This window comes from Cibotium barometz, chromosome 15, assembly GCF_041138505.1.
Source record: "Cibotium barometz isolate CiBa-2024 chromosome 15, ASM4113850v1, whole genome shotgun sequence".
Lineage (NCBI taxonomy): Eukaryota > Viridiplantae > Streptophyta > Polypodiopsida > Cyatheales > Cibotiaceae > Cibotium > Cibotium barometz.
The window spans coordinates 59,444,768-59,468,174 of NC_141060.1; the positions used below are offsets into that span (position 1 = coordinate 59,444,768).

Below are 23,407 nucleotides of genomic sequence, written 5' to 3' on the forward strand. Positions count from 1 at the left end.
ACGAGAGAGGCAGAGAGTAGAACAAGCAATGTAGAGCAGGAACCACAAACCACCAGGGATTCGACTCGTGGCCTCCGGGGCTGTAGTACAGCCCAACATAGGGGCATATCGTTTGAATACTCACACCCGCAATTTTTGAAAGAAAAACACCTTGGTTCGTGTGTCTTCACATGTGTTTAGCATCACAATGATGCTTGTTTTAAACATCAAGTTACTTTGGGCATCTAGTGTAAAAGGATTGCAAAAGCATTGTACTTGGAAGCCCATTCATTTAAGATGTATCAGAATCGTTCACATATGGTGTGTATAATAAAGCAATGCATGTTGAGAACTAAGGTGCAACCAAACACAACCGGGTTGAGGCAGCAGTACACCGACTTCTGCATTCGTGTAATCACTAGAGCTTGAAGAATTTCAAGTCACCACTCCTTACACATGATGAGGGATGGTTAAAGTCATTCCTTGCGATCTGCGCAATATTCAGAGCACTCACGGACTATAGACCAGACAATCATAAAAGACATGATTTTGAAGATTAACCAAGGGTATCAGATGCTGCCCATGTACACCTTTGTTGAGAACGTAGCCACCTTTGTTGAGGACGTAGCCCTACTCAAGGACGGCATATTTAGGTTTAGCTATAGCTCTGTAAACCGTGTTACTCTGTACTCCATGTTACATTTTGCAGAAAAGCCATTATACTCTCGCGTTTGTCTTCCACAAAGGAACCGTGTCGTCAATGGTGTACAAAGATTATTTAAAGAGAATATCCCAATTGCCATTGGCCTGTTAATAGAACACACTTCAAAAGACTGCACTATGCCACCAATTACCAGTCCAAATTGTCACAGTTAAGACTAGAAAGTAGGGAGTGTACACTTATAAAGTAGCACAGATGAGACCTTGTTACCAGCTATTCGACCTTCTAAACTGCCCTGAGCATTTATTTAATGAAGTAGGAAATGCTACCTTGATGAAGCCATAAGACTTCCTCCCAGTACTTCGCACACGAGAACTATCTCACAGGTAGCAATTCCCTGTACATTTGATCCTCTATGGGCAAAATTTCTACTGGCCTTGTGGATGGCATTTACAGGACAGCTATACACACCTATACAGAAACCCCTTAGATATCACATACCCCAAATACAGCCGTCTCAGACACCGCACTCGGGAGTTTTTGCAGGCAAATGCATCGGTTCAGGTCCCATACATGGATTTTGCACTGTAAAAGATGAACTGCAATCATGAAGTATATTCAGGATCTACTGAGCTTGAGGTACCAATGCAAAGGAAAACTCCATCTGACTTCCAGTTGACAGATTCCATAAGACCAAAGCACCAAGCTCCAGTTAGAGATCTGTTTCATAAAAGATTGTTTACGGTAGCTGTAACAGAATTTGTCCTTTGCAGGTCCTGTAATACAAAACATACCAAGAACATTATGTAATTGCTTTTTAAGTCTAAATCAGAAATATCTCACTATGATTTGTGCATGCACACGCACACATACATGGATGGAGAGAGAGAAATGAAATGAAATGAAATGAAATGTTATATTAACGTCTTCAAAAGGCCATAATGACCTATGAGACCAAAAGTTACATCATGGTGGATCTGATACAATGAGGGAGGGAGAGAGAGAGAGTTATATTAAACATCTTCGAAAGACCCAATCGGTCTATGAGACCAAAAGCGATACAATAATGTCCATGTAATCTCATCATGGTACAAAAGAAAACAAAGACTAGAGCTATGAGCTGGGAATGTCAAATCCGAGCCATATGACACATGGATGGAGAGAGAGAGAGAGAGAGAGAAGCTTGCCTAAAAATGTGAAAATAAAAATTAACATCCTTCAGAATGTCATGCAAAATTTTCCTCACCTTGTTGACCTTCCTGCATGCATGTCAATGCATGTGAGAGAACAATTAGAACTGCATACCTGGACAATGATCTCATCAGGAATGTCGGGCAGAACTTCCCTCACCGTGTTGAGCATGGCACGCATTCGTGGATTGCCTATAAGACCTTGACTTCTAAGATTAGGATGTAGACTCTGATAATGAGATCCGGTGACGTCTAGTCCATGCTCACCCATAGCTCCTAATTGACCAGAGGTGATTTCACCCATTCGATTTGGGAATGGCCACCAGCCCCAACTGGTCTCGCTGGCTTCATTCTGAAACTGAGATCTCCCACCTCCGGTCAAATGCTGCATTACCGTCTGCATGTGCCCAGGGCCCCTTGTTCCTGCTTCTGATGAGGAACCATCTCTCTCTAAGGCTTCCCCATGAAATGAGTTTGTCCATGTAAAATCGCCCTCAGAAACGCTGCACCAAACAGAATTAGGTCAATGCCATACAGCTCATTCAGTAGATAATGTTGTATCATCACTAACAGTATGATTTCCAACTGATCAACGCATTGACAAGATGCATAAATAGATGCTTTTGTAAGTAGTAACCAACCTCCAGGTATGGTTGAGAGCAGCATTCCATTGCTGAGTCGTAAAGGGGGCCATCACCGGATTAGAAGCGACTCTTTGAGAGAGGTTGTTAAGCATTTGAGCTTCTTCTGGTCCTGTATGTCTATTAATCTGAGCTGTTCTAGTTGTCTGATTACCACCAGCAAACTGCTGCCTGGCCTGAAAGCTCGAGGAAGCAGTCCTTGTGCTCCCCATGAATAAAGGCCGCCGGCATGTTGGACAGGAGTAGGCTTCTGCAAGCCCCTGGTCAAGCCTTCAAGATAAAAGCTCTTAGAATTGATTCAATCTTTCTTCACATAAAGCTTATCAAGACCATAAAGTTATACAAAGCTTGGATCTTGCAATTTTAGATCGATCCTTGGATCGGTTAGATAGACCATTAGAATTAATCATATGCTCACCATGATCGCAAGCATGGGAGATGAAATAAGTGTGTGCATGGAAGCTGCTTTGCTCTGGCCATGGGTTCCTAAAAGAAATTTGAAAACAATTAATTCTCATCATCAATTTCTTGGGATCAATCATTGCTTAAGCAGCTTATCATTACTTAGTTAAGGATTACATGGTTGAGTAAGATATGGATATACCAACACCACAAAGCTGGCAAAACCAACATGCCCAGGAACTTGCCTTGCAGATTGCACAGTCATCTTCATATGCCAGAAGCTCTTCCTCTGTAGCATCAGGAAGTGCACCTTGGAGCGTACTCATTGCTGTCCTCACCCTCATAAACCCTTTGATCCTCTTTAAGATTGCACTTAGGAGTGTCTGCCAACATATCAGAAACTTTTCAGATTGATCGAAGAGGCTTTGATAGTCCTACGTGCATGTGATACTTCTTCCCATAGCCTAACAAAAGAAAGGGCACATGATACTTACACGCAAGTTCAGGAAAAGGACACCATCTACCACTTTGAAAGCAAGTCCTCGCAGCCACCATATATGTAGGCAATGGCCTAGTGCAAGCAGCAAGCTTACAATATCCATTACAAAGCTACAGTTTTGTACCATTGTTCCCCTCCACTCCCAGGCAGCAGCTGTTGGTTGACATGCAAACTAAATCAGTATTAGCCTACAAACGGGGCCTTTCTTACCTGTCATGTAGCATAGTAGTAGCAGCTTGAGTGCCATCGTTATAGATTGCAACCATCCCAGAAGCTCAATAATATACAAGAAACTATTGCTCTCAAGTTGCCATTTGTACAACACTTCACGAAAAATACATACATACACCTATGCTGCTGGTGCAACAAACTAACTGCTTTTTTCCTCCCACTTTTGACCAATCAAAAGACACTCTCAGGCGCATTTAAGATGATCATTGAAAGTAGAGGCTGATACAATGATCATCATGGGGAAGTACATGGGGTATAAGCACTAGTACAAGAGACTTTCATCATGGAGGACATGAGAATATAAAGCATGTGGGGCACATCATCCTCCAGTAGAAGGTACACCTCGCTCAAGTATGTCGAGCATGGGGTTACTGAGAATGGCCGAGAGATCCCCTCTTGTCACGGGACATGGGAAGGTGGTGTGATGGCAGTGGAGCATGTCTTGGATCTATAGAGTTGATGGGAAAATTGTGGTAGGTGTCCTGTGGACGCCAGGTACGTCAAAGCACACAAGCCCATTCCAAAGTAACTCCTTCAGGACAAGGCAAAGCCGAGGTATCTTGTGGTGGACCCGTGGGGTCTACTATGCCGATATCCTCTCCTTGGGCCATGAAGAAACTAGTGCTGGTCAACAAGCGAGGAAGGAATGGCCGACACTCTGTTAGGAGTGTATCTGTGTGTCTGTGAAGCTCCAGTGGAAGTCTCAGGTAGCGCTGGTCCAGGGAGTCCATGATCCTAGATAATGGGTCGAAACCCTCACAGAAGAGATAGTGGTACCTCCCATAGTACACTAGGCAGTGCCAGGGATAGTGCTCCTCTATCTCGATCTCTGTGTGGCATAATCTGCATATCCTCTCCTCCCAAGGTCTCCGTATGAGCTCTCCATCTTTGAATATACGCTGTGCCTGCCCTGTCTTTGATGGAAATGGCTAGATGTATGGTCGAAGGACAAGGTTTTCCACACGAGTGTTGGCTTGAGGCAATCATGTCAACAGCACATGTATTGAATAGATGCCCTACTAAATATTTGAAGACTATCATGCCTATGAGGCTTGGTATGATAGAAAGCCAAAGATGGATTTGGTTGTACGGCATATATGCACATGTGCCTCAGGAGTTGAGAACCAAGCTCAGTGATAAGGCAGTGAAATGCATTTTTATGGGCTAAAGTAGTGACAATAAAGGTTGCAGGTTGTATAACCTCTCTGCACACAACGTTTTCACTAGTAGGGAGGATGAGTTTGCTGAAATCATTTCAGCCTGTCTCTACTTCAGATAAGCAAGCTATTGGTCACCTCTTGCTGAAAATTCGGACAGCAGGCTGAAAGTCAGTGTTTGCCTTAAAATGGTCACGTAAATCAGCCCAAGATGTCTACAGATGTAGAGGATTTTGTAAGGGAAGAAAGGACAGCCATTGAAGAGGTAAAAACAGTCCCGAGATGATTGTTTCGTACCCTATAGGTGAGTAAACTTTCAGCTCCATTTGAGATTAGAACAAGGCCTGGTAGAAGTCGGGAATAAGGCAAACAGGATGCAGATTTTTGCTTGCATGAATAACATCTGTTATTCAGAGAAACCTGCTTCCTATGAGCAGGCTCGAGGGCATTTGAGCTTAGGAAAAAGCCATGCAGGATAAGTATAGTTCCAATTTAAAGATCAAAACATTGGAACTTGTGGACCTTCTCCTTGGTAAGAATGTAATTGGTACAAAGTAGGTGTACAAGGTCAAGCATAAGTCTGATGGATCTATTGATAGATCCAAGGCAAACCAAGCTTTGGGAGCTTGTGTGAGCCCATAAAGAGCCTTCTTCAAGAGACATAATTAGTGCTTTTGACCTTTAACAACAAAATCAAGTGGCTGATGCACATAGACCTTCTCTTGAAGGTCTCCATTCAAGGATGCAAATGTCCAACCGATGCATACTCCAACCCATAAGATCTGCCAATGCAATGATTGCCCTAATAGTAGTTATCTTTGACGTAGGGGCAAAGGTCTCATCACAATCTATTCCCTTCTCCTAAAAATAGCCTTTTGCAACGGGGCTTGCCTTGCATCGTGCATACTTGGCCAGCCAAGGGTTTCAGAATAGTTCGACTAAGAGTACCCTATACATTCAAAAGGAAGGTTCAGACATTTTGATCATCATTCTCTATGTTGATGGCATGATGTTAACAAGGAACAATGAGCTGAAAATTTCAGCATTCAAGACTGATTTACGGACAGCCTTTGAGATGTCAGATCTTGGTAAGTTGCATTACTATTTGGGCATACAGTTTATGAAGCATGAAAATGACATTATCAGATCTTGGTCAGTTGCATTACTATTTGGGCATACAGTTTATGCAGCATGAAGATGCCATTATTATGTCTCAGTCTAAGTATGTTGGCTTTTGAAGAGGCTTTGCATAGAGGATTGCAAGCCTATTGCCACTCCGGTTGAGAAGTTTGAGGCTTAGTAGCTTTGATGTTGGTGAGCCATTTAATGCCACTCTTTATAGCCTATCTCATGTGAGCTTCTCCTCGACTCTCTCTCTCTCTCTCTACATGCTTCTCTATGCATCATCGTTTTGTCTCTGTAAGCTCTCTCTCTCTCTCTCTCTCTCTCTCTCTCTCCTGGATAAGACCTAATGGCTCCTAATAGGCACACAACAAATGACAGTCTACTTGATGTGTGTGCTTGCATTTGTGTCCCACTACACTGCTCTCCTCTCTTTGATAATCCTTGCGCATAGTATCAAAGCATAGGAAACATGCAATGTCCGCCTGCCATATGGGCTGCCCGTATGTCCCACGCTAGTGCTTGGGACTTGCTAGGCCTGCCTGGGACTTTCTTGGATGACGTGAAGGTGTTGTAGCTTGTCACTCTCCCCCACTTGTATTGCAGCTGTCCTCGTGTGGGGGGCCTTTTTGGTAAGCAAAGAAGACGGTAAGCATCATGGACATTGACTCTCATGCCGACTTGCAAAACGCGTTGAGTGATCGGAGTGATCGGTCATTCCATGAGCTCAACGGAGAGAGCTGGCTGCTCTGCCCTAGAGGGAGCTGGTTGCTCCACCTCGTGCTGTGAGTCATTGTCCCCTTGTTGCAAATAGGTCATTGCAGAAATCAAATCTGATGCAGCTGATGGTTGTGGTACTTGTGAGTTTAACTCTATGAGATGATTGGGCATGGCTCCCAAGGCAGATGTGTCCATACAAGCGCTTCCATGTGAGCTTCCATACTAGCCATATATTTCCTCATCATGCGGGAAATCAAAGTTCACTGTGTCCATGAGAACAGCTACGAACCTGTGATCCATGAGAAAACCCAAAAAAACACTTTCCCCAAACCTGACTTTTGTGCATTTCTGATTGTAAGGGGCTCTACCCCTACCCTTAACAGGGGACACACACGTGATGACATAAAAGAAAATTTTGCATGTTTCCTAGGCTATGATTTGTGCATTTCTGATTGTAAGGGGCTCTACCCCTACCCTTAACAGGCAAACACACACGTGATGACACAAAAGAAAAATTTGCATGTTTCCTATGCTATGATACTTTTCAAACAGGCTAGGCCAGGTGAGCAGCTGGTCAGGCTGCAGGTCGACCCTGAATTGAGCAGCCACCCATGTAGAGAATATTTGTGTAAATATGAAGTCATGGCTCCTGAGGTATTTTTTAGAAAGGTAAACAATAATACTGGCCTTAAACAAGGTCCTGGGCTGGTCAAATATAGGCCACCGACTGCATGGAGAAGCCAACTTGCCCCTCCCACCAATATATAAACAGAGATTAGGATCTGTTTGTGCCCAACGAACAATTATCACATGAGTAAGAGAGCTGGTGCAGATCTGCAAGGAGTTAAAGCTAAGTCGAGTACTTGTGCCTAACAGCAGCGTGTGACTGAGCAGTGAGACCAGGGAAGATCTACTTGCATCAACATTTTGTACTTGAGAACAATCATTGTAACCTTTTCTTGTACATAGATGCACAGTAGGTTTAGGTCTACTTGAGGTGTGTGCTTGTGTTTGTGTTTCACTGCACTTCTCACTTCTCTTAGATAACTCTTGCACAAAGCACAAGCATACCACATACAATGTTGGTCCTCCCTATGGGCACACTCCTATCAAACGTACTTTGTTGCCATATACAAGAGTGGAAATTGCAGCCATTGTCTTGAAAGTCGGTGTAGCTAAATCTACTTCTCACTCTAATGAGGACACATCTACTGGCAAGTCCTCTTGGTGTGGCTCAGCTATTAAGAGATCATGGCGGATGATGATAAGACTCTCTCTCACCCATGATCAACTTCGTGTGCTTATCCCAAATTCCCCATAAAGGAAAAGAGCCGATATATGTGCACACGTCATCCTCTATTTTAGTCATTAGGTTCTTAAAAACCTCTGACAGTGCTGAAGCCTCCTCGTTACACGCTGGATTAATGCAAACAATCTAGAAGTGAAAAGAGCCAAGATACATGCACCTGTAATATGTATCGATTTTTTTTGTTTTTCGAACAGGGGTCTAACACGGGTTTAGGATGCCGCCCATAGACTCGAACAGAGAAACGCTTTTGTCATTAGCTTCATCACTCCCATTTCTGAAAGTGGTTTCGCTACCCACCTTAATGTACCTGTAATATGTATCCACTCTATAATCATCCTTGGAACTTAGAAGACACTTTGTCGTCTCACATACTTCCCATACTGCCAGTTACTGCTCCGAGAACCAATCCAGCATTGCCATGTTGCACCCCCAGGATCCCATGCTAGCAGTACCGCCAGTATCCATTCCAGAAAGTGGGCCTATGTTACTGAGAATCTAATCTTGGTAAGTCTTGCTCATGTGCGCACAATTGAATTTTAAAAAAAGCAAAACACTGTGCTTCTAACTTACACCATGGAAACAGTAAGACACAAAAAAGAAGTTTCCATGTTCTATACCCTTCATAAAGAATTGCATTACACCATCACATAGTTACCAGGAAAAATCATAAAGCACTTGCCTGCTGCAGATCTCTCTGAGGGCTGCAGTTGTGCACATTGTGGCACCACATCAATGGTATGTCGATGCCAAGTATCATAGAGTTGCATCCCATGAATCAACACAGCCTGGAACTCCATAAAAATTGAGCCCAATTGACTAACATGATTGATCTCAAAGAGCATGAACAGCCTATGTTTGTAATCCTTTTGAAGTATTTAAGGAGGAGCAAACCTGAAGTGTGTCAAATGCAATGCTGAGAGGTTCAAATAGTAGCAACAACAAAGTATTGATGCCAGTGTCCTTAAACATAAAAACACAGAGCTGAATCCTGCAGCACGAGTTATACAAAGTTTTTAACCAGCCTCCAATAAAGTGCGGGCATGTGTGCATGAGAGAGAGAGAGAGAGAGAGAGAGAGAAAAGAAAGTAATATTAGTGTTTCAAACGACCCAATAGGTCCATGAGACCAAAAAGTAATACAACGAATCCATGAGAATACTGGATCATGGAAAACTGAAAAGAAAACTATCTATGCCCTGATAACAAGTGAATAGAAGATATAGCTACATCATGGGATCATGTGGGTATAACGAGAGATCAAATGCATCATGGGCTCATGTGCTTACAATGAGGATAACAGTAGGGAGACATCATCATCATCCATCAAGAATGTCCAAGATGAGTGACTGTAGGACCTTGAAGAGGCTCCCTATCCACTGCTCGTGGGGGAGGGCATCTCTCTGTCACTGTAGAGAGAGACCTTGAAGACGCTCCCTATCCACTGCTCGTGGGAGGGCATCTCTTTGTCACTAAACACACACACACACACACACACACAGTGCGGTCAGCTCATTTGATGGAGAATGACAAGGCTATATATTGGATGAGGGTACTCCGAGCTACACTTGTGGTTCGGAGTAATTAGTGAGGGAAAGCTAGTACATCACATGGCGACCATGTGGCCATTTGTAAAGTAATTTTGGTAATATATATTCTATTACGAAAAAAATAAAGAGTGTGTGTGCGCACGCACATGCATGTGTGGCAAATAAAGAAGGGTAGAGGGTCCAGAGAAAGTTACCAGAACAAGTTAGACAGCAATACAAGCACCAAAACTGTAAAAACACGCCCATGAGCAAAGACAGTTGCTACAGGAGATGCATTTAATCGCTCAAGTCTGTCCTTTGCCAAGCCCTGAAAAACCTGCAAGAATATAACCAAAAAAAGCTCTTGACAAAACGTCAACTAGTTAATTAGAGTACAAAGCCAGATCCATTTTGCACAAATTTCTTCCATGGAACAAAAGACAGCCAAATCAGCCATTATTTATCATTTGACCCTGACTTACAGCAGCTAGAACTAACAAAGAACGTCATACCTTCAGAAACCCAAGAAAAGTGAACCAAACAAGCCATAAAGCTATCTGCATCATATCTGGCTGTGCTATCAGTGCCAAAAACAGTCCCTGTCAATATAACAGATTAGAACACCAGAAATAAGAACCATAAACAAGCACCCTACCTACATTAGCACCAGCCAGTACTGAATCTATTTAACATTGACTATATGTACTGACTGAGCGACTAAGAAGGTCTAAGCATACACTGTAGGTAGGTAGGGGGTGCGTGTATCTGTGTACACACAAACAACATACACATTTATATAAAAATGTGTGAGTGTATTATGTATGCATGTATGTATGTGTATACACATACACGCACGCATGCATGTAAACGTGGATACATGCATACATTATGTGTGTGTGTGTGTGTGAGAGCAAGGAGAACAAGCACTCATATTTTCATGGGTGACATGCACTCAAAACTTCTTGCGACTGTTGCAGGCTTAGATTTACCTTTTGCCATGCCCTTAATGTGTAAGTATAATGCACAACTTATTAATAAGCTATGCTACTTTCCTCATGTCAAAACCTGAAGCAACATGCAAGCCTTCAGATGTGGAATGCCAAGCAGGCCAACAATGTATGTCCTCAAGCCTAGCCTTGGGAGTCTAAGCCTTTAAAGGATCCAACAAAGTATGTTTCAAGCTTATTTTGACAAGCTTGTTATAAAACTCACATACACCCCTTATCTGCCAAAGCCTTGCCTGTGCATAAAAGCCATTATTTCTCTTCCAGGATATTAATAATTGGCTCAGTTCAAGCACAATCTTCTCTACAGCAAGCTCCCTTCCACACAACCACACTTCTCGTGACAATATACCTAAGAAGGCTAACCACTTACCTTTGTCCTCTAAGTAATCTCGGGAGGATCTAGTCTGGCCTCTCTAGAACTCCAAAATGACTTCACATTAAATGGAATGTAGAAGAGTCGACCACAAAGATGCTCCTCTAGCAACCTGCCTTTCTATTGTTCTCAAAAAAGGCATGCAGCCTTTCCTCCACTAACCTGAGAGTGTATGAGGTGTAGTAGATAGTAGATTACATGCCAAGGTGAATATAAAGGCCTTGTTCTACTCTGTCGTCTTGGCTATCACCATGGACTGATCAACTCCCCCTAAAAACTTTGTTCGGCAAGCTCTAGAATGATAATTACCTACCGGCTAAGTGTAAGCTTTGATGGCTGGTTTATGCCCCTTAATGCTTTGGCTTTGGTATGTGTATATATATACCAATCAAAAGTTCAGCTTAACCAAAAACCAAAATGTGACCTTGACACCATTAAGAGTCTACTCACAAAGCTCAAATCATAAACTCCATCATGCGTAGCATAAACTACGTGCTATGACATCCCCACTCACATCATCAGCACCCAAGAGCTCTTGTACCAGTACTGCACATGACATGCGGTTGAAAAACAATGAGACAATATATACTATTCATATAGCCTTACAAAAAAATAACCCACATGAACACCAAAGGTCCTCAACTAGAGTGCAATGCTAATATCTACTCTAGTGTTGGTCATTTAACAGCATAGCATTCTCATGCTTTCAGCAATACATGAGTAAATTCACATATATCCTGGATGATTTGAGCTACAAGAAGGAAGAATGTCTTTAAAGTCAGCGGTTGGTAAAAGAGCATACTTTGAAAATTACATAATTAATTAGCCTCTCCACCGACTTTTGGATCTCCGTTAAAGAGAGTTGCCCAAAGAAAACAGCCTGCAAAAAAACAAATCCATTGATTCTAATCAACATCATGCTTGGTTCCTATTTTCAGAAATAATAATCCTACAAATCAAAAATTTTACCCAGCTATTCCCATACAACCTGATGATTAGTCCTAATACCGATAAACCTTCTCAGCTGCAACGATAGTCAGCCTTCAAAGCATGTCCTTCATACAAGACATGCAGACTTTGATAGTTGTGTATGACAGAGTTTGAGCAAGCAGCTCAGCTCTTTGGTGCATAGCTGTGGCTGTGAGCCTAGACCATGTTTGTGGCCATAATGGCTAGCAATGGTGCTATTAAGCAGAAATATCTCTTTAGATTTGTATATACCAATGGAAAGTTCAGGTTATTTCCCAAAATTAACAAACGCCAAAGTGTGATCTTGACTTCATGAGAGTGCTTCAAATCATCAACTCCGTCATGCATACATAGCATAGACTACAGACTCAGCCATGATGAAGGCTAGCTCTAAAAAGCATGCGCTCATGCACACGCATGCATGCGCACACACACACGAACACACACACACACACACACACACAAAAGGTAGCTGGTTGGGCAGTTGCACCACTTCAGATTAAAAATTTTAATATAAACCAGCTGGCCATGTAACATGCGGAAGCTTCGGAGAAGATCGGTAACTTCAATGCTCACTCTTTTCGCGGCGGAATTAACACACAAACTGAATGAAGATGTGCAGAAAATACAAAGAGAATGAAGATGTGCAGAAAATACAAAGAGAGAGGGAGAGATGGAGAGGACACAGTATTGGGTCCCAAATACCCTCTGTAGGGCCCCCACCACGGATGGTGTATTTGCTTTATTAAAATGATGTAAATCTGAAAAGAAAATATAGAAATCTTGACCTTTCTTGGCTGAGAAAACTCTACCCTTGACCTGCAATCCTTCACCCCTTTGCTTTAGAAACTCCTTGGCTTGTCTAGCCCTTGTTTGCCTTGGCTCTTGGTGAAAATGAGATTAAACAATGGGATTGTGGGCCCCCTATTCATACTACTCCATAAAGGGCAGTCGGCCAGCTTAAGTCCAGGCGGCCAGCAACAATTTGTCCCACGACTCATAAATCAGCATTAAATGCTGGAAAAATCAGTAAAAATGCAACGCATCTCTGATTTGGCTGGCTGGCACTAGGCGCCTGAAATCCAAGAGGCTGGGCACTGATTTGGCAAGTACCCTGGGGCTGGGCAGCCTGTATGGGCTGCCCCATACTTGCCCTACACCCCTCCTAGGGCTGGATAACCAGTCGGCTACCCCTGGCCTACCCTTAGGGCTGTCCTACAGCCCTCCATGGCTGGTGGGTTCAGCCAGGGCCTTCTTGGCCCTCATGGGGGTGGTTTCACACCATCCCCATGCCCACACTAAGACTTGGGGTAGCCCTATGGGCTAGCCCCTTGTTCTAAAAGCAAACCCTAACTATCTACACAATGATCTGGCATCCGGTACCATACCAGATACACAGAATCATTGACATCATTCCAGAGGGAGACTTACAGTACGGACTGGCACTGATTCATGTCAGGACAATGCACACCTCACCTTGGACGATTGTGCAGGACAATGCACACCTGACCTCGAACGACTGAGATGGATCCCTGGCTGACTCGTCCCGCACTAGGCTCACATGGGACCAGTTCACCATCCCAGGTCCTAGGTCCTCCACCTTCTGTATAGATATGTCTACGTGGTATCCAAGTGCGGGATGCACGTGACATTCCCTTCTGCTTAACTTGACGGAAACTGCATAGCCTCCAAATAATCCGTCAATAACGCCGGATAGTCTTCAAAAAACTCTTTGTCGAGCCCTACCGCTTCGTGGGTCCCTCGGTCCTGAAACTTCGTGAGGAACTGTCTTAGTCTTCGGCCTGAGCCATGCTTGAAACGGTGCAGAAGGATCTGTTCTGGAACCATAACTTTTGCTTCATCGACAATATTTGGTTTCGCTTCGTCTTTGACTTCTGAAGGGATAGGACCTGCATATGGCTTTAACCAACTGACGTGAAACGCATCGTGCATAGTCCAACTCGAAGGTAGCTTTAAGTGCATAGACACCTCATTAATCTTTTTCCTCATGGGAAAAGGTCCGAAGCTCCTGAAAGACAACTTTGGGCATCACTTGCCCACCTGTTTCAATCTTTGCTTCATAATCCGAAGATAAACCCAATCCCCTTCCGAAAACTTCATATCCCTTCGGTCTTTATTGGCCTGTCGAGTGTAGGCCTCTTGCGCTTTAGCCAACTTGTCTTTAACTGACTCTAAAATCTCCTGGTAAGACTTTTGTCACTCTGTTCGCTTCAGGTACTGAAGACGAGGTCCTGGTCAACAATGACTGGAAAGGTCTTCCAAATGCTGCCTCATATGGAGTCCTGCTAATAGCTGAAGAAAAAGAATCATTCAAAACAACTTGAACTAAAGACAAATAAGATTCCCACCTACCTTGCTGATCGTGGACATAACACTTCAGCACATCAAAGGCCAACTAGTTGTATATCTTTGTCTGGCCATCCGTCTGTGGATGGAATGCACTGGAAAAATTCAATTTAGTACCACCAAAGTTATCAAACAATGCTCTCCAAAAATGATTGGTAAACTTGGCATCTCGGTCTGACACTATGGTCCTAGGAATCCCGCCAATCGGGTACCAATGCCGAATGAACAACTGGGCAACATCCTCGGCGGTCACATTGGCCCTGCAAGGAATAAGCATAACAAATTTGCTAAATCTATCAACAATAGTCAAGCATTGCGTATTACGCTTACTCAGACTGGGAGGCAGATTCGTGACAAAGTCCATCGAAATATCTTGGAAAGGACCCTCCGGAATTGGCAAGGGCTGTAACAACCCTATCTTCTTTCCACGAGGAGCTTTCACCTTTTGACAAATATCACAGCGTTGTACATATGTAAACAAATCTCGCCTCATCTTTGGCCAATAATATTGCCGTTCCAATTTCTCCAGAGTCGAATTCATGCCCCTATGACCACCTGTAATGGCGTCATGGGCATCATGGAGAAGAGCTGCCCTGAACGACTTCATGACACACAGCCGACCTTTGTAGAAAAGCCAACCATCGCGTATCAGAAAGTGGCATGGTCCTGTGGCATCCAATGCCTGTTCCCACTGTGTACCGAATTCCTCGGAATCCGCATACGTGTGCTTCATGTCATCTAGTCTTGTACCAACAAGATCGAGTCTAGTGGTTTGAATCATAGTCACTTGTCCCTTCCTGCTCAAAGCATCGGCCACTGGATTGGCCTTTCCTGGAAGTTACTCAATCATACCACCAAATTGCTAGAATATCTGACTCCAGCGGTGCTGTCGATCACTCCACTGTACACTTGGCATTGTCTAAATCCAACATAATGCCTGAAGGTCAGTGCAAACCTCAAAGTCACGGCCATACAGAAAATGTTTCCAATGTTTCAAGGCCTGTATAACTGCTAGGAGTTCACGATCATAGACTGCGTAATTTTTTTCTGCGGGCAGTGACTTACGAGACATGTAAGCTACTGGATGACCATTCTGTTGCAATACACCTCCAATTGCGATGTTACTCGCATCGGTGATCACCTGAACTGCCTCGTCCACGAGCCAAGTGCTAAACAAGGCGCTTCTGATAAAGCCACCTTGAGGTTCTTGAATGCCTTCAACGCTCGTGGAGTCATTCGAATCTTTTGCCTTCTTGTCTTCACACCCTTTAGCAGATCGGTGAGATCCGCCGAGAGATCAAAAAACTTGTCTATGTGAGTGGAGTATGCCTGGCATATACCCACAAAGGATCTGATGTCATAGGCTGCCTGAGGTATTTCCCAATTGACAATCTCGGCCACTTTGGCCAGATCCAGTCGAATGCCTTCGGCACTAATTATGTATCCCAAGTAATGCACCTGGAACAGATAAAATTCTGACTTCTTTTCATTGACGTAGAGCTCGTTGCTTTCTAGCAACTTAAGGACTTTCTCCACATCAATGTCATGCTACTCAACCGTAGCTCAAAATACCAGTATGTCATCCAGAAATATGAACACACTTTTCGATCAAATCTCGAAAAACGCGCATCATCATGAGGTTAAATGTAGCTGGGACGTTCGTCAAGCCAAATGGCATGACCACAAATTCATAGTGGACCCGTTCCGTACAAAAGACGGTCTTGGGGATGTTCCCCTCCACAATCCGCACCTGGTGGTATCCACTCTTTAAATCAAGTTTCGAGAACACCTTTGCTCCATTCAGCCTCTCGAGAATATAATCAATTCGAGGCATCGGGAATTTGCTCTTGATAGTAGTCAGCTTATTGAGTGCACGATAATCGACACACAAGCGGGAAGACCCATCTTTCTTCTTGACAAATAAGATCGGTGCTACAAATGGCAACACGGTGGGGCGGATGAAGCCAGATTGCAACAATTCTTGGAGTTGGCGGTCCAACTCCGATTCCATTGCCTTGGAAAGGTGATACGGAAACTTGCTCGGGGGTTCCAAGCCTGAGAGGAGGTCAATCTTGTGGTCCTCCGGTCTGGACGGGGGGAGCTGGGGAGGGAGGCTGTCCCGAAGAAAAATCTTCTGGAACTTTTCATGGAGAGCCGAGTACTTCTCGAAAGCACTGGCCACTGTCTAGGCTGTCCGGATGTATATCATCGCACACTGTGCGCCTTTCCTGACTGCTCGCTTAGCCTGCAAGTGGCTTATGAGCGAAAAGTTCGGAATTCCTGGCTCACACTTAATGGTCATTGGGGCGTTTGACACATTCCAATTGATCTGGAACATGTGCTTGTCCCACTTGACATCAGGAAGAAACTTGTGAAACCACTGAATGCCCAAATTATGTCTGCTCCTACAAGAGGAGCAACCATAAAATCACGCACAAATTCTATGCCCTGAATAACCAACTTAGCACCTAGAGCTTCATACTTGACGCTCGTTGTCATGTCTGTGCTAAAACCCTCAACCTGTTTGTCCACCGAAGTCAGGTCGAAACGGGCACGCCTAGCAACCTGTTCCGTGACCACATCCTCCGTGCTGCCTCTGTCAAACAAGACAACAACTCTCTGGCCACGTATGTAGCCAAAGGACTTGAGCAATTCGTTGCGCTAATACTCCTAGTCATGGGTGCCCTTCTGCTTATCTTCGAGCTCCCGGCTAATAATTGCTCCAACTGAAGCACCGGGGTTTGAAGAACTAGGGGTAGCCACTGGGGTCTATGTGGGAGCTGAGCTCACCACGGAAGCTGTGGAGGCAGCGGCGGCGGGCTTTGGAGGCTTCTTAGGACAATCCCGAGAAGTATGTCCTTTTGTATGACAAAAAAAAACATTTGCCCTCCTTCTTGTACTGAGAAAGCTCCTCAGCACTTGACATGCCACCTATCTTTCCTGGGTCCGCTTTCTGGTCTAGAGTAAGCTTAGACGCATTGTTCGAGTTCTTGGAGCCAGAGGCTCCCGGGCTCTGTCCTAGGAGAAGACGGCTGGGAAGTCTTGGACTTGCCACCATTATGTTTCATTTCTGCACTCTGGCAAGCCAGAGTGCGTCTTCAAAGGTGGCTGGCCTAAACATACGCACCTCCCATTGGATTTGCGTGTCAAGGCCATACAAAAACTGCCCTTTCTTGTCCGAATTAGATAAGCCTAATTGCAGACATAAAGTCAAAATTCTATTTATTAGTTGCGCGTTCTGACGCGCTCCCCTGAACTCGTCTTCAAGTCGCTCAAGGTAGAGGGGCGGTAGAAACCGCTACTTAAGGTCGCGGACAAACTCGTCCTACGCATAAGCTGCCATACCTAATCTGGTGTGGGCATGAGCCCACTGAATCCACCAAGAAATGGCCTCATCTTCCAAGTACCAACTGGCTAAGATCACTCTGTCAGTATCTGTCTTTCTAACTGCGGCAAAGTAAGCTTCAAACTGATGTAACCATGAATAAAGAGTTGTGGGATCGAGTTTACCATTATACTTACTGAAATTCATTTTCTCGAAAAAATGATTCGAGAGCGCCACCGGTGTCAATCCGGCGTCCAAAGCTGCTAGGTAACGCTCATGTTCCACGCGTCGCATGGCTTCGTCTTCACGTTGTCGGATCTCCAATGCACGCATCTGCAACTCAAGCAAAGAGCTCGGCTGCGGTCGTGACCCCGCGAGAGGACCCCTGTGTCGAGGATTTGGAATCTGGGATACGGAAGAAGAGGGAGGAGGAGATGGAAAACGCAACGCTGGAGAACGGGTACGCTCGTTCAGAGCCAAGAGCCAAGATCTGCGCCTTTTGCTCGTCCAACTTGGTTGTTTGGTCTGCGATTGCTCGCATCATTTGCTAGAACATATCTGTAACACTCAAGCCTGGTGTCCTAGCTCGGCTACCTGGTGCACTCTGGTCCCATGGTTCTTGGTCTCTCTTGTCGTCGAAGCTCGCCATAGCAGAAAAACGCACTTCCTTTCCAGAGCGCAATCTGACCATCCACTATCTGTGTGAGAGACGTCCGGAGGCTAGAAACCAACCGTCCTTCGAGGGACAAGAGTCACTCCGAAAGGGGTAGTCCACCGGTGTCTGAAAACCAACCACACGAGCGAGAAAAAATTCTGGTTTCTTTGCTGAATCTTTGCACCTGAAGTAGGCTCTGATACCACTGTAACATGCAGAAGCTTCGGAGAAGATCGGTAACTTCAATGCTCAGAAATCAGCACTCTTCGCGACAGAATTAACGCACAAACTGAATGAAGATGTGCAGAAAATAGAAAGAGAGAGGGAGAGATGGAGAGAACACAGCATTGGGTCCCAAATACCCTCTGTAGGGCCCCCACCACAGATGGTGTATTTGCTTTATTAGAATGATGTAAATCTGAAAAGAAAATACAGAAACCTTGACCTTTCTTGGCTGAGAAAACTCTGCCCTTGACCTGCAGTCCTTCACCCCTTTGCTTTAGCAACTCCTTGGCTTGTCTAGCCCTTGTTTGCCTTGGCTCTTGGTGAAAAATGAGATGAAACAATGGGATTGTGGGCTCCCTATTTATACTACTCCATAAAGGACAGTCGGCCAGCTTAAGTCCAGGCGGCCAGTAACAATTTGTCCCACGACTGATAAATCAGCATTAAATGCTGGAAAAATCAGTAAAAATGCTACGCATCTTTGATTTGGCTGGCTGGCACTAGCCGCCTTAGTTCCAAGAGGCTGGGCACTGATTTGGCAAGTACCCTGGGGCTGGGCAGCCTGTATGGGCTGCCCCATACTTGCCCTACACCCCTCCTATGGCTGGATAACCAGTCGGCTACCCCTGGCCTGCCCTTAGGGCTGTCCTACAGCCCTCCATGGCTGGTGGGTTCAGCCAGGGCCTTCTTGGCCCTCATGGGGGTGGTTTCACACCATCCCCATGCCCACACTAAGACTTGGGGTAGCCCTATGGGCTGGCCCCTTGTTCTAAAAGCAAACCCTAACTATCTACACACAATCATCTGGGATCCAGTACCATACCAGATACACAGAATCACTGACATCATTCCAGAGGGAGACTTACAACGTGGACTAGCACTGGTTCATGTGCAGGACAGTGCACAGCTAACCTTGGACGACTGTGCAGGACAATGCACACCTGACCTCGAACGACTGTGCAGGACAACTGGCTGACTCGTCCCGCACTGGACTCACATGGGACCAGTTCACCATCCCAGGTCCTTCACCTTCTGTACAAATATGTCTACGTGGCATCCAAGTGCGGGATGCACGTGACTGGCCACAACTTGGAAGAAGACTTCAAAAGAAATTTGCATGTCCGCTAATACGGCATAAACATATACCAATGGAAAGTTCATGTTATTCCACAAACTTAACATACCAAAGTGCAATCTTGACTCTCTAGATTGTTGTTCTATATATTTGTGCCAAGCAAGCACTTGTGTGTGAGGATAAATTGGTGATATGGTTGGACTTATGCTAACCCAGAATTTTTGTATGCACATAAATCAATACAAGGTTAAGGCTATAAGCCAAGTTGGCAAACTAGAGAATATAAGGGCAAGATGCTCTATGAACCCAATGGTCATACATTGTGTGCGCGCCATTCTCTAGTGTGAGCCTCTCTTGAAAGGAGTAGAGAACGCAATCATTTGCAATCATTTGGCATGGTCAAATGCAAGTATAGCTAAGGAATCAACTCCACATCAACTAAACTGACATTGTCTAAAATGCAAAAAGGTGAAGAATCAACTCTGTTTTTTTTCCCATCCAATGGAAGCCTATGTCACATGCACACATTTCGACGTGCCACGTACACATGATTATTTCTTGCAGCCATATTTGGAGCAGTTTTGGAGCCTAAATGGTGCCCAAGGGTTTTCTAATTAGATGCTAGGCGAGTTGTTTTGTGTATGTGGCTTGGTGGAGCGGGCTCAGGAGCTGGAGGCGTTGAGCAGCTTATGGGCGGTGCTTCTTTCTACAGCCCATGGGCTTCACATGTGCTTGAGCTCCTTGCTTAAAGAGCTTTATAGGCCCTTAGGCTCCACAAGGAGGCCTCCAAAGAAGCCAAGATGACCACAACCGAGATGTGAGAGGCCACGTAGATATTACCTACAAGAAGGAAAAACAAGTTGAAATACTTATCTTGCCTGCAGATGAAGGAATCCCCCGGGTGCACAATGGCCATAGCTCTAGTACCAATTGTTACAGAGAAGGTGCAACCAAGCACAAGAACCCACAAACACACACATAGAGAAGTACAGTCATGAGAGAGTACAATGAAAGGCGTAAACTGCAATGTATTGGATAAAGTGCCAATGGAGGGTAAAAAGTTCCCCGGTTGGTCCTACTAATGTTCACCCATCACTACTGCATCATCTTGCAACAAGCCTGTGAGTATAGCACCTTATAGGATGAGCCAGCTGGAAGAGGATGAGATTGCTTCATAGTTGTTATCTCCGGATGGGACAGATGCGCAGAAGTACATCACCCTAGGGAGCTCTAGTGCTTTTGAAGCACAAGAAGGATGGTACTTGGTGGATGTGTGAATTATAAAAAGTTGAATAAAGTTATGATAAAGAATACATATCCTCTTCCTAGAGCAGATGATTTGATAGATAGGTTGCAGGGTGTTGCCTATTTTACGAAGATTGACCTTCGTACTGGCTATCACTAGATACATATATCTGAGGAGGATGTCTTTAAGACAGGTTTCCGTACGTGAAATGGCCATTACAAGATTCTCGTATTACCTTTTGGGCTCACGAATGCTCTTGCTACTTTTCAAAGATGACGAATGATCTCTTTCAAGATTATTTGGGGAAGTTCATTGTCGTATTCTTAGATGATATTTTATTTTACAGTTGTACCGTCAAGGAGCATGTGGGGATCCTCAAGCAAGAACGACTGTATGCGAAGCTCTCTTCTGTAAAGAGCTCACATACCTAGTTCATCAAATTTTTGGGGATGGTATGAGCATTGATCTTGAGTGGATCTACATGATGTTGGACTGGCCGGTTCCTCGAACAGTGAGGCAACTTCGGGCATTCTTGGGATTCACTATCTTTGTTAAAAAGTTAGTGAAGGACTATTCGAATCTGATTATTCCTTTCACGAACCTTCTCAAAGGACGAGGATGGAAGTCCAATAGTCCTATTACCTGGAATGAGAGGCTTGACAAGATTTTTCATACTCTCAAGCTCAAGGTGAAGGAAGCACCTAATTTAGTCTTACCAGATCCTGGCCAACCATTTGTGGTTGAGGCTAATACCAAGTGTGACACACCTACGAGTATGTAGGGCAGAGCCAAACATCAAATGGCAGCCAACAGGCAAAGTCGGACATCACAGAGGACATGTGGCACAGCCACATGGCAATGTGGATGTGGCGGTAATGATGTGGCAGTCGGGTACAGTTGGCCAACAGCTACTACTGCCGACTAGGAGCATTGGTGCATATATATATGTGGGTCGCCAAATCATCATATTCATCTGCTTTCCTCAACGTTGTACTTCACAGAGCATTTTTTTGTAGGCGAAGTGCTAGCCAAGAGTGAACAATAGGTCACAGGACTATGATTTCCTCCTTCTCAGCCACATCTTATACTTGAATTTCAGTTGTATAACTTCTTCTTGTACAAATACAAAGCAGTAGTTTAGGACTCTTGTGTTTTCTGTATGTGTAATTCCACCGCACTAGTCTTTCTATCTCTGGAAAACCCTAGCACATCGGCGCAAGAGTTGTACAGTTTGTATCAAAGCCTAGGGAACTTGCAAATTTCTTTTTTTCTCAGGCACCCATGTGCATTCAGGTTTGGGAAAAGTGAATATTTGGATTCTCTTCATTGTACTTGGGTTATTTGGGGTATATTGTGCTTCCTTGCCCCACCAAACCTTGGGTTCTCTTCATTGTACTTGGGTTACTTGGAGTATACTGTGCTTCCCTACACAACCAAACCCTTATCTCATCGCGCAAGGCTGAAATTTGTCACTAGATATTTGTCATAGATTCACAACTCATTGATTTTACTTCTTAGCATGAAGGCATCCATGGATGCGCATAAACTCGAGGCTATATCTGTAACTCGCGGCGCCGCCCGGGGGACTAGGGCCTTTGATGCATATTAAAACAATTAAACATAAGCCACAGCCTTTAACACATATCCATCATCACTTTGCATAAAACATAAAAGCGATAAAACATCCACAAATGCTGAAAATGGAGCTTGCACGTGTGACACTGCATAGGGGCCGGAATGGACGGGAGATGCGTTCAAATATTTTTCAGCTCCATTTGGTGCATACGGCTTTGACAGGTGCTGCTCTCTTTGACAGGTGGGAAGACCACCTTAGGTACTACTCCATGACTTGCTCAGATGATTGCCTTGCTCTCTTGTGGTGGGAAGACCACCTTGGCACCACTCCGTGACTTGCTGGGATGACTGTCGCAAGGTAGTCTTGAAGTAGTTTATTCCCATCGATTACCAACGTGAATTGAAGAAACACTCCGAGCTTTTCGTGCAGAAACATGGCGAATCGATAACCGACTATCTCGCTTGTTTCTATCATGCTCCCAAGGACTGTCCAATAGCCAAAGCAAGCTGAGTGATTTGTGGATGGTTTGAAATTGTCTTTGCACACGCAGACATTTGTGCACATCAACCCCATGATCTTTGAGATGCGGTTCATCTTGCTACAACCCTCAAGACGCGAGGGAGTTCCAAGTCTAGGACTCAACAACAAGGACATCATAAAGGCAAAGACAAGGGTGTGAGGACAAAAGGACGGAAGGACCAGATATACGAGAGATCAGAGTAAAACCACACAGCATGAAATATGTGAGTGAATATATATAAAAGGGTGAGTGCAGATATATACCTAGATGAATCCAGGAACATGCCCAAATTCAACTTATAAAACGTGCATGTTATATACTCATGGTAGTCAACCCACAAGACTATATAACTATCGACTCCATTATGCATAGTATGGACTAGATACTACGTGAGTGCAGATATGTACAAGAGCCCTCATATGAGAGGTGACTCTGAGCAGAAAGAAGACCAATGCTAAAGCAGAGAAGACGTCGGAGCTAAAGCACGGTCGATGACGAAGGCTCGCGTCGATGTGAAGCAAAGCACTCCGATGTGATAGTTGTTGGGGTAAAGGCATTATGCCCACCCTTATAGTGTGTACTAGCCCATAAGTTTTATAGTACATAGTACACTTAGTACTTTTAATGTACTAA

The 23,407-nt window shown here is 44.4% G+C and overlaps 1 protein-coding gene across 1 annotated transcript in view; it reads right to left on the reverse strand.

Annotated features, from left to right (window-relative positions):
* Window positions 1-509: 509 nt before the first annotated feature.
* Window positions 510-23,407, reverse strand: part of LOC147631494 (E3 ubiquitin protein ligase RIN2-like) — a 32,026-nt gene continuing 9,128 nt past the window's right edge. Inside the window, exons 2-12 of the mRNA XM_086809886.1 lie at window positions 11,619-11,696; window positions 9,949-10,035; window positions 9,652-9,773; window positions 8,803-8,899; window positions 8,591-8,696; window positions 3,368-3,525; window positions 3,119-3,256; window positions 2,890-2,957; window positions 2,472-2,741; window positions 1,946-2,333; window positions 510-1,416 (exon numbers count right to left, since the gene is read on the reverse strand). Coding sequence (XP_086666012.1) covers window positions 1,366-1,416; window positions 1,946-2,333; window positions 2,472-2,741; window positions 2,890-2,957; window positions 3,119-3,256; window positions 3,368-3,525; window positions 8,591-8,696; window positions 8,803-8,899; window positions 9,652-9,773; window positions 9,949-10,035; window positions 11,619-11,696 — 1,563 coding nt within the window. The 3' untranslated portion in view covers window positions 510-1,365. The remainder of the gene's footprint in view (window positions 1,417-1,945; window positions 2,334-2,471; window positions 2,742-2,889; window positions 2,958-3,118; window positions 3,257-3,367; window positions 3,526-8,590; window positions 8,697-8,802; window positions 8,900-9,651; window positions 9,774-9,948; window positions 10,036-11,618; window positions 11,697-23,407) is intronic.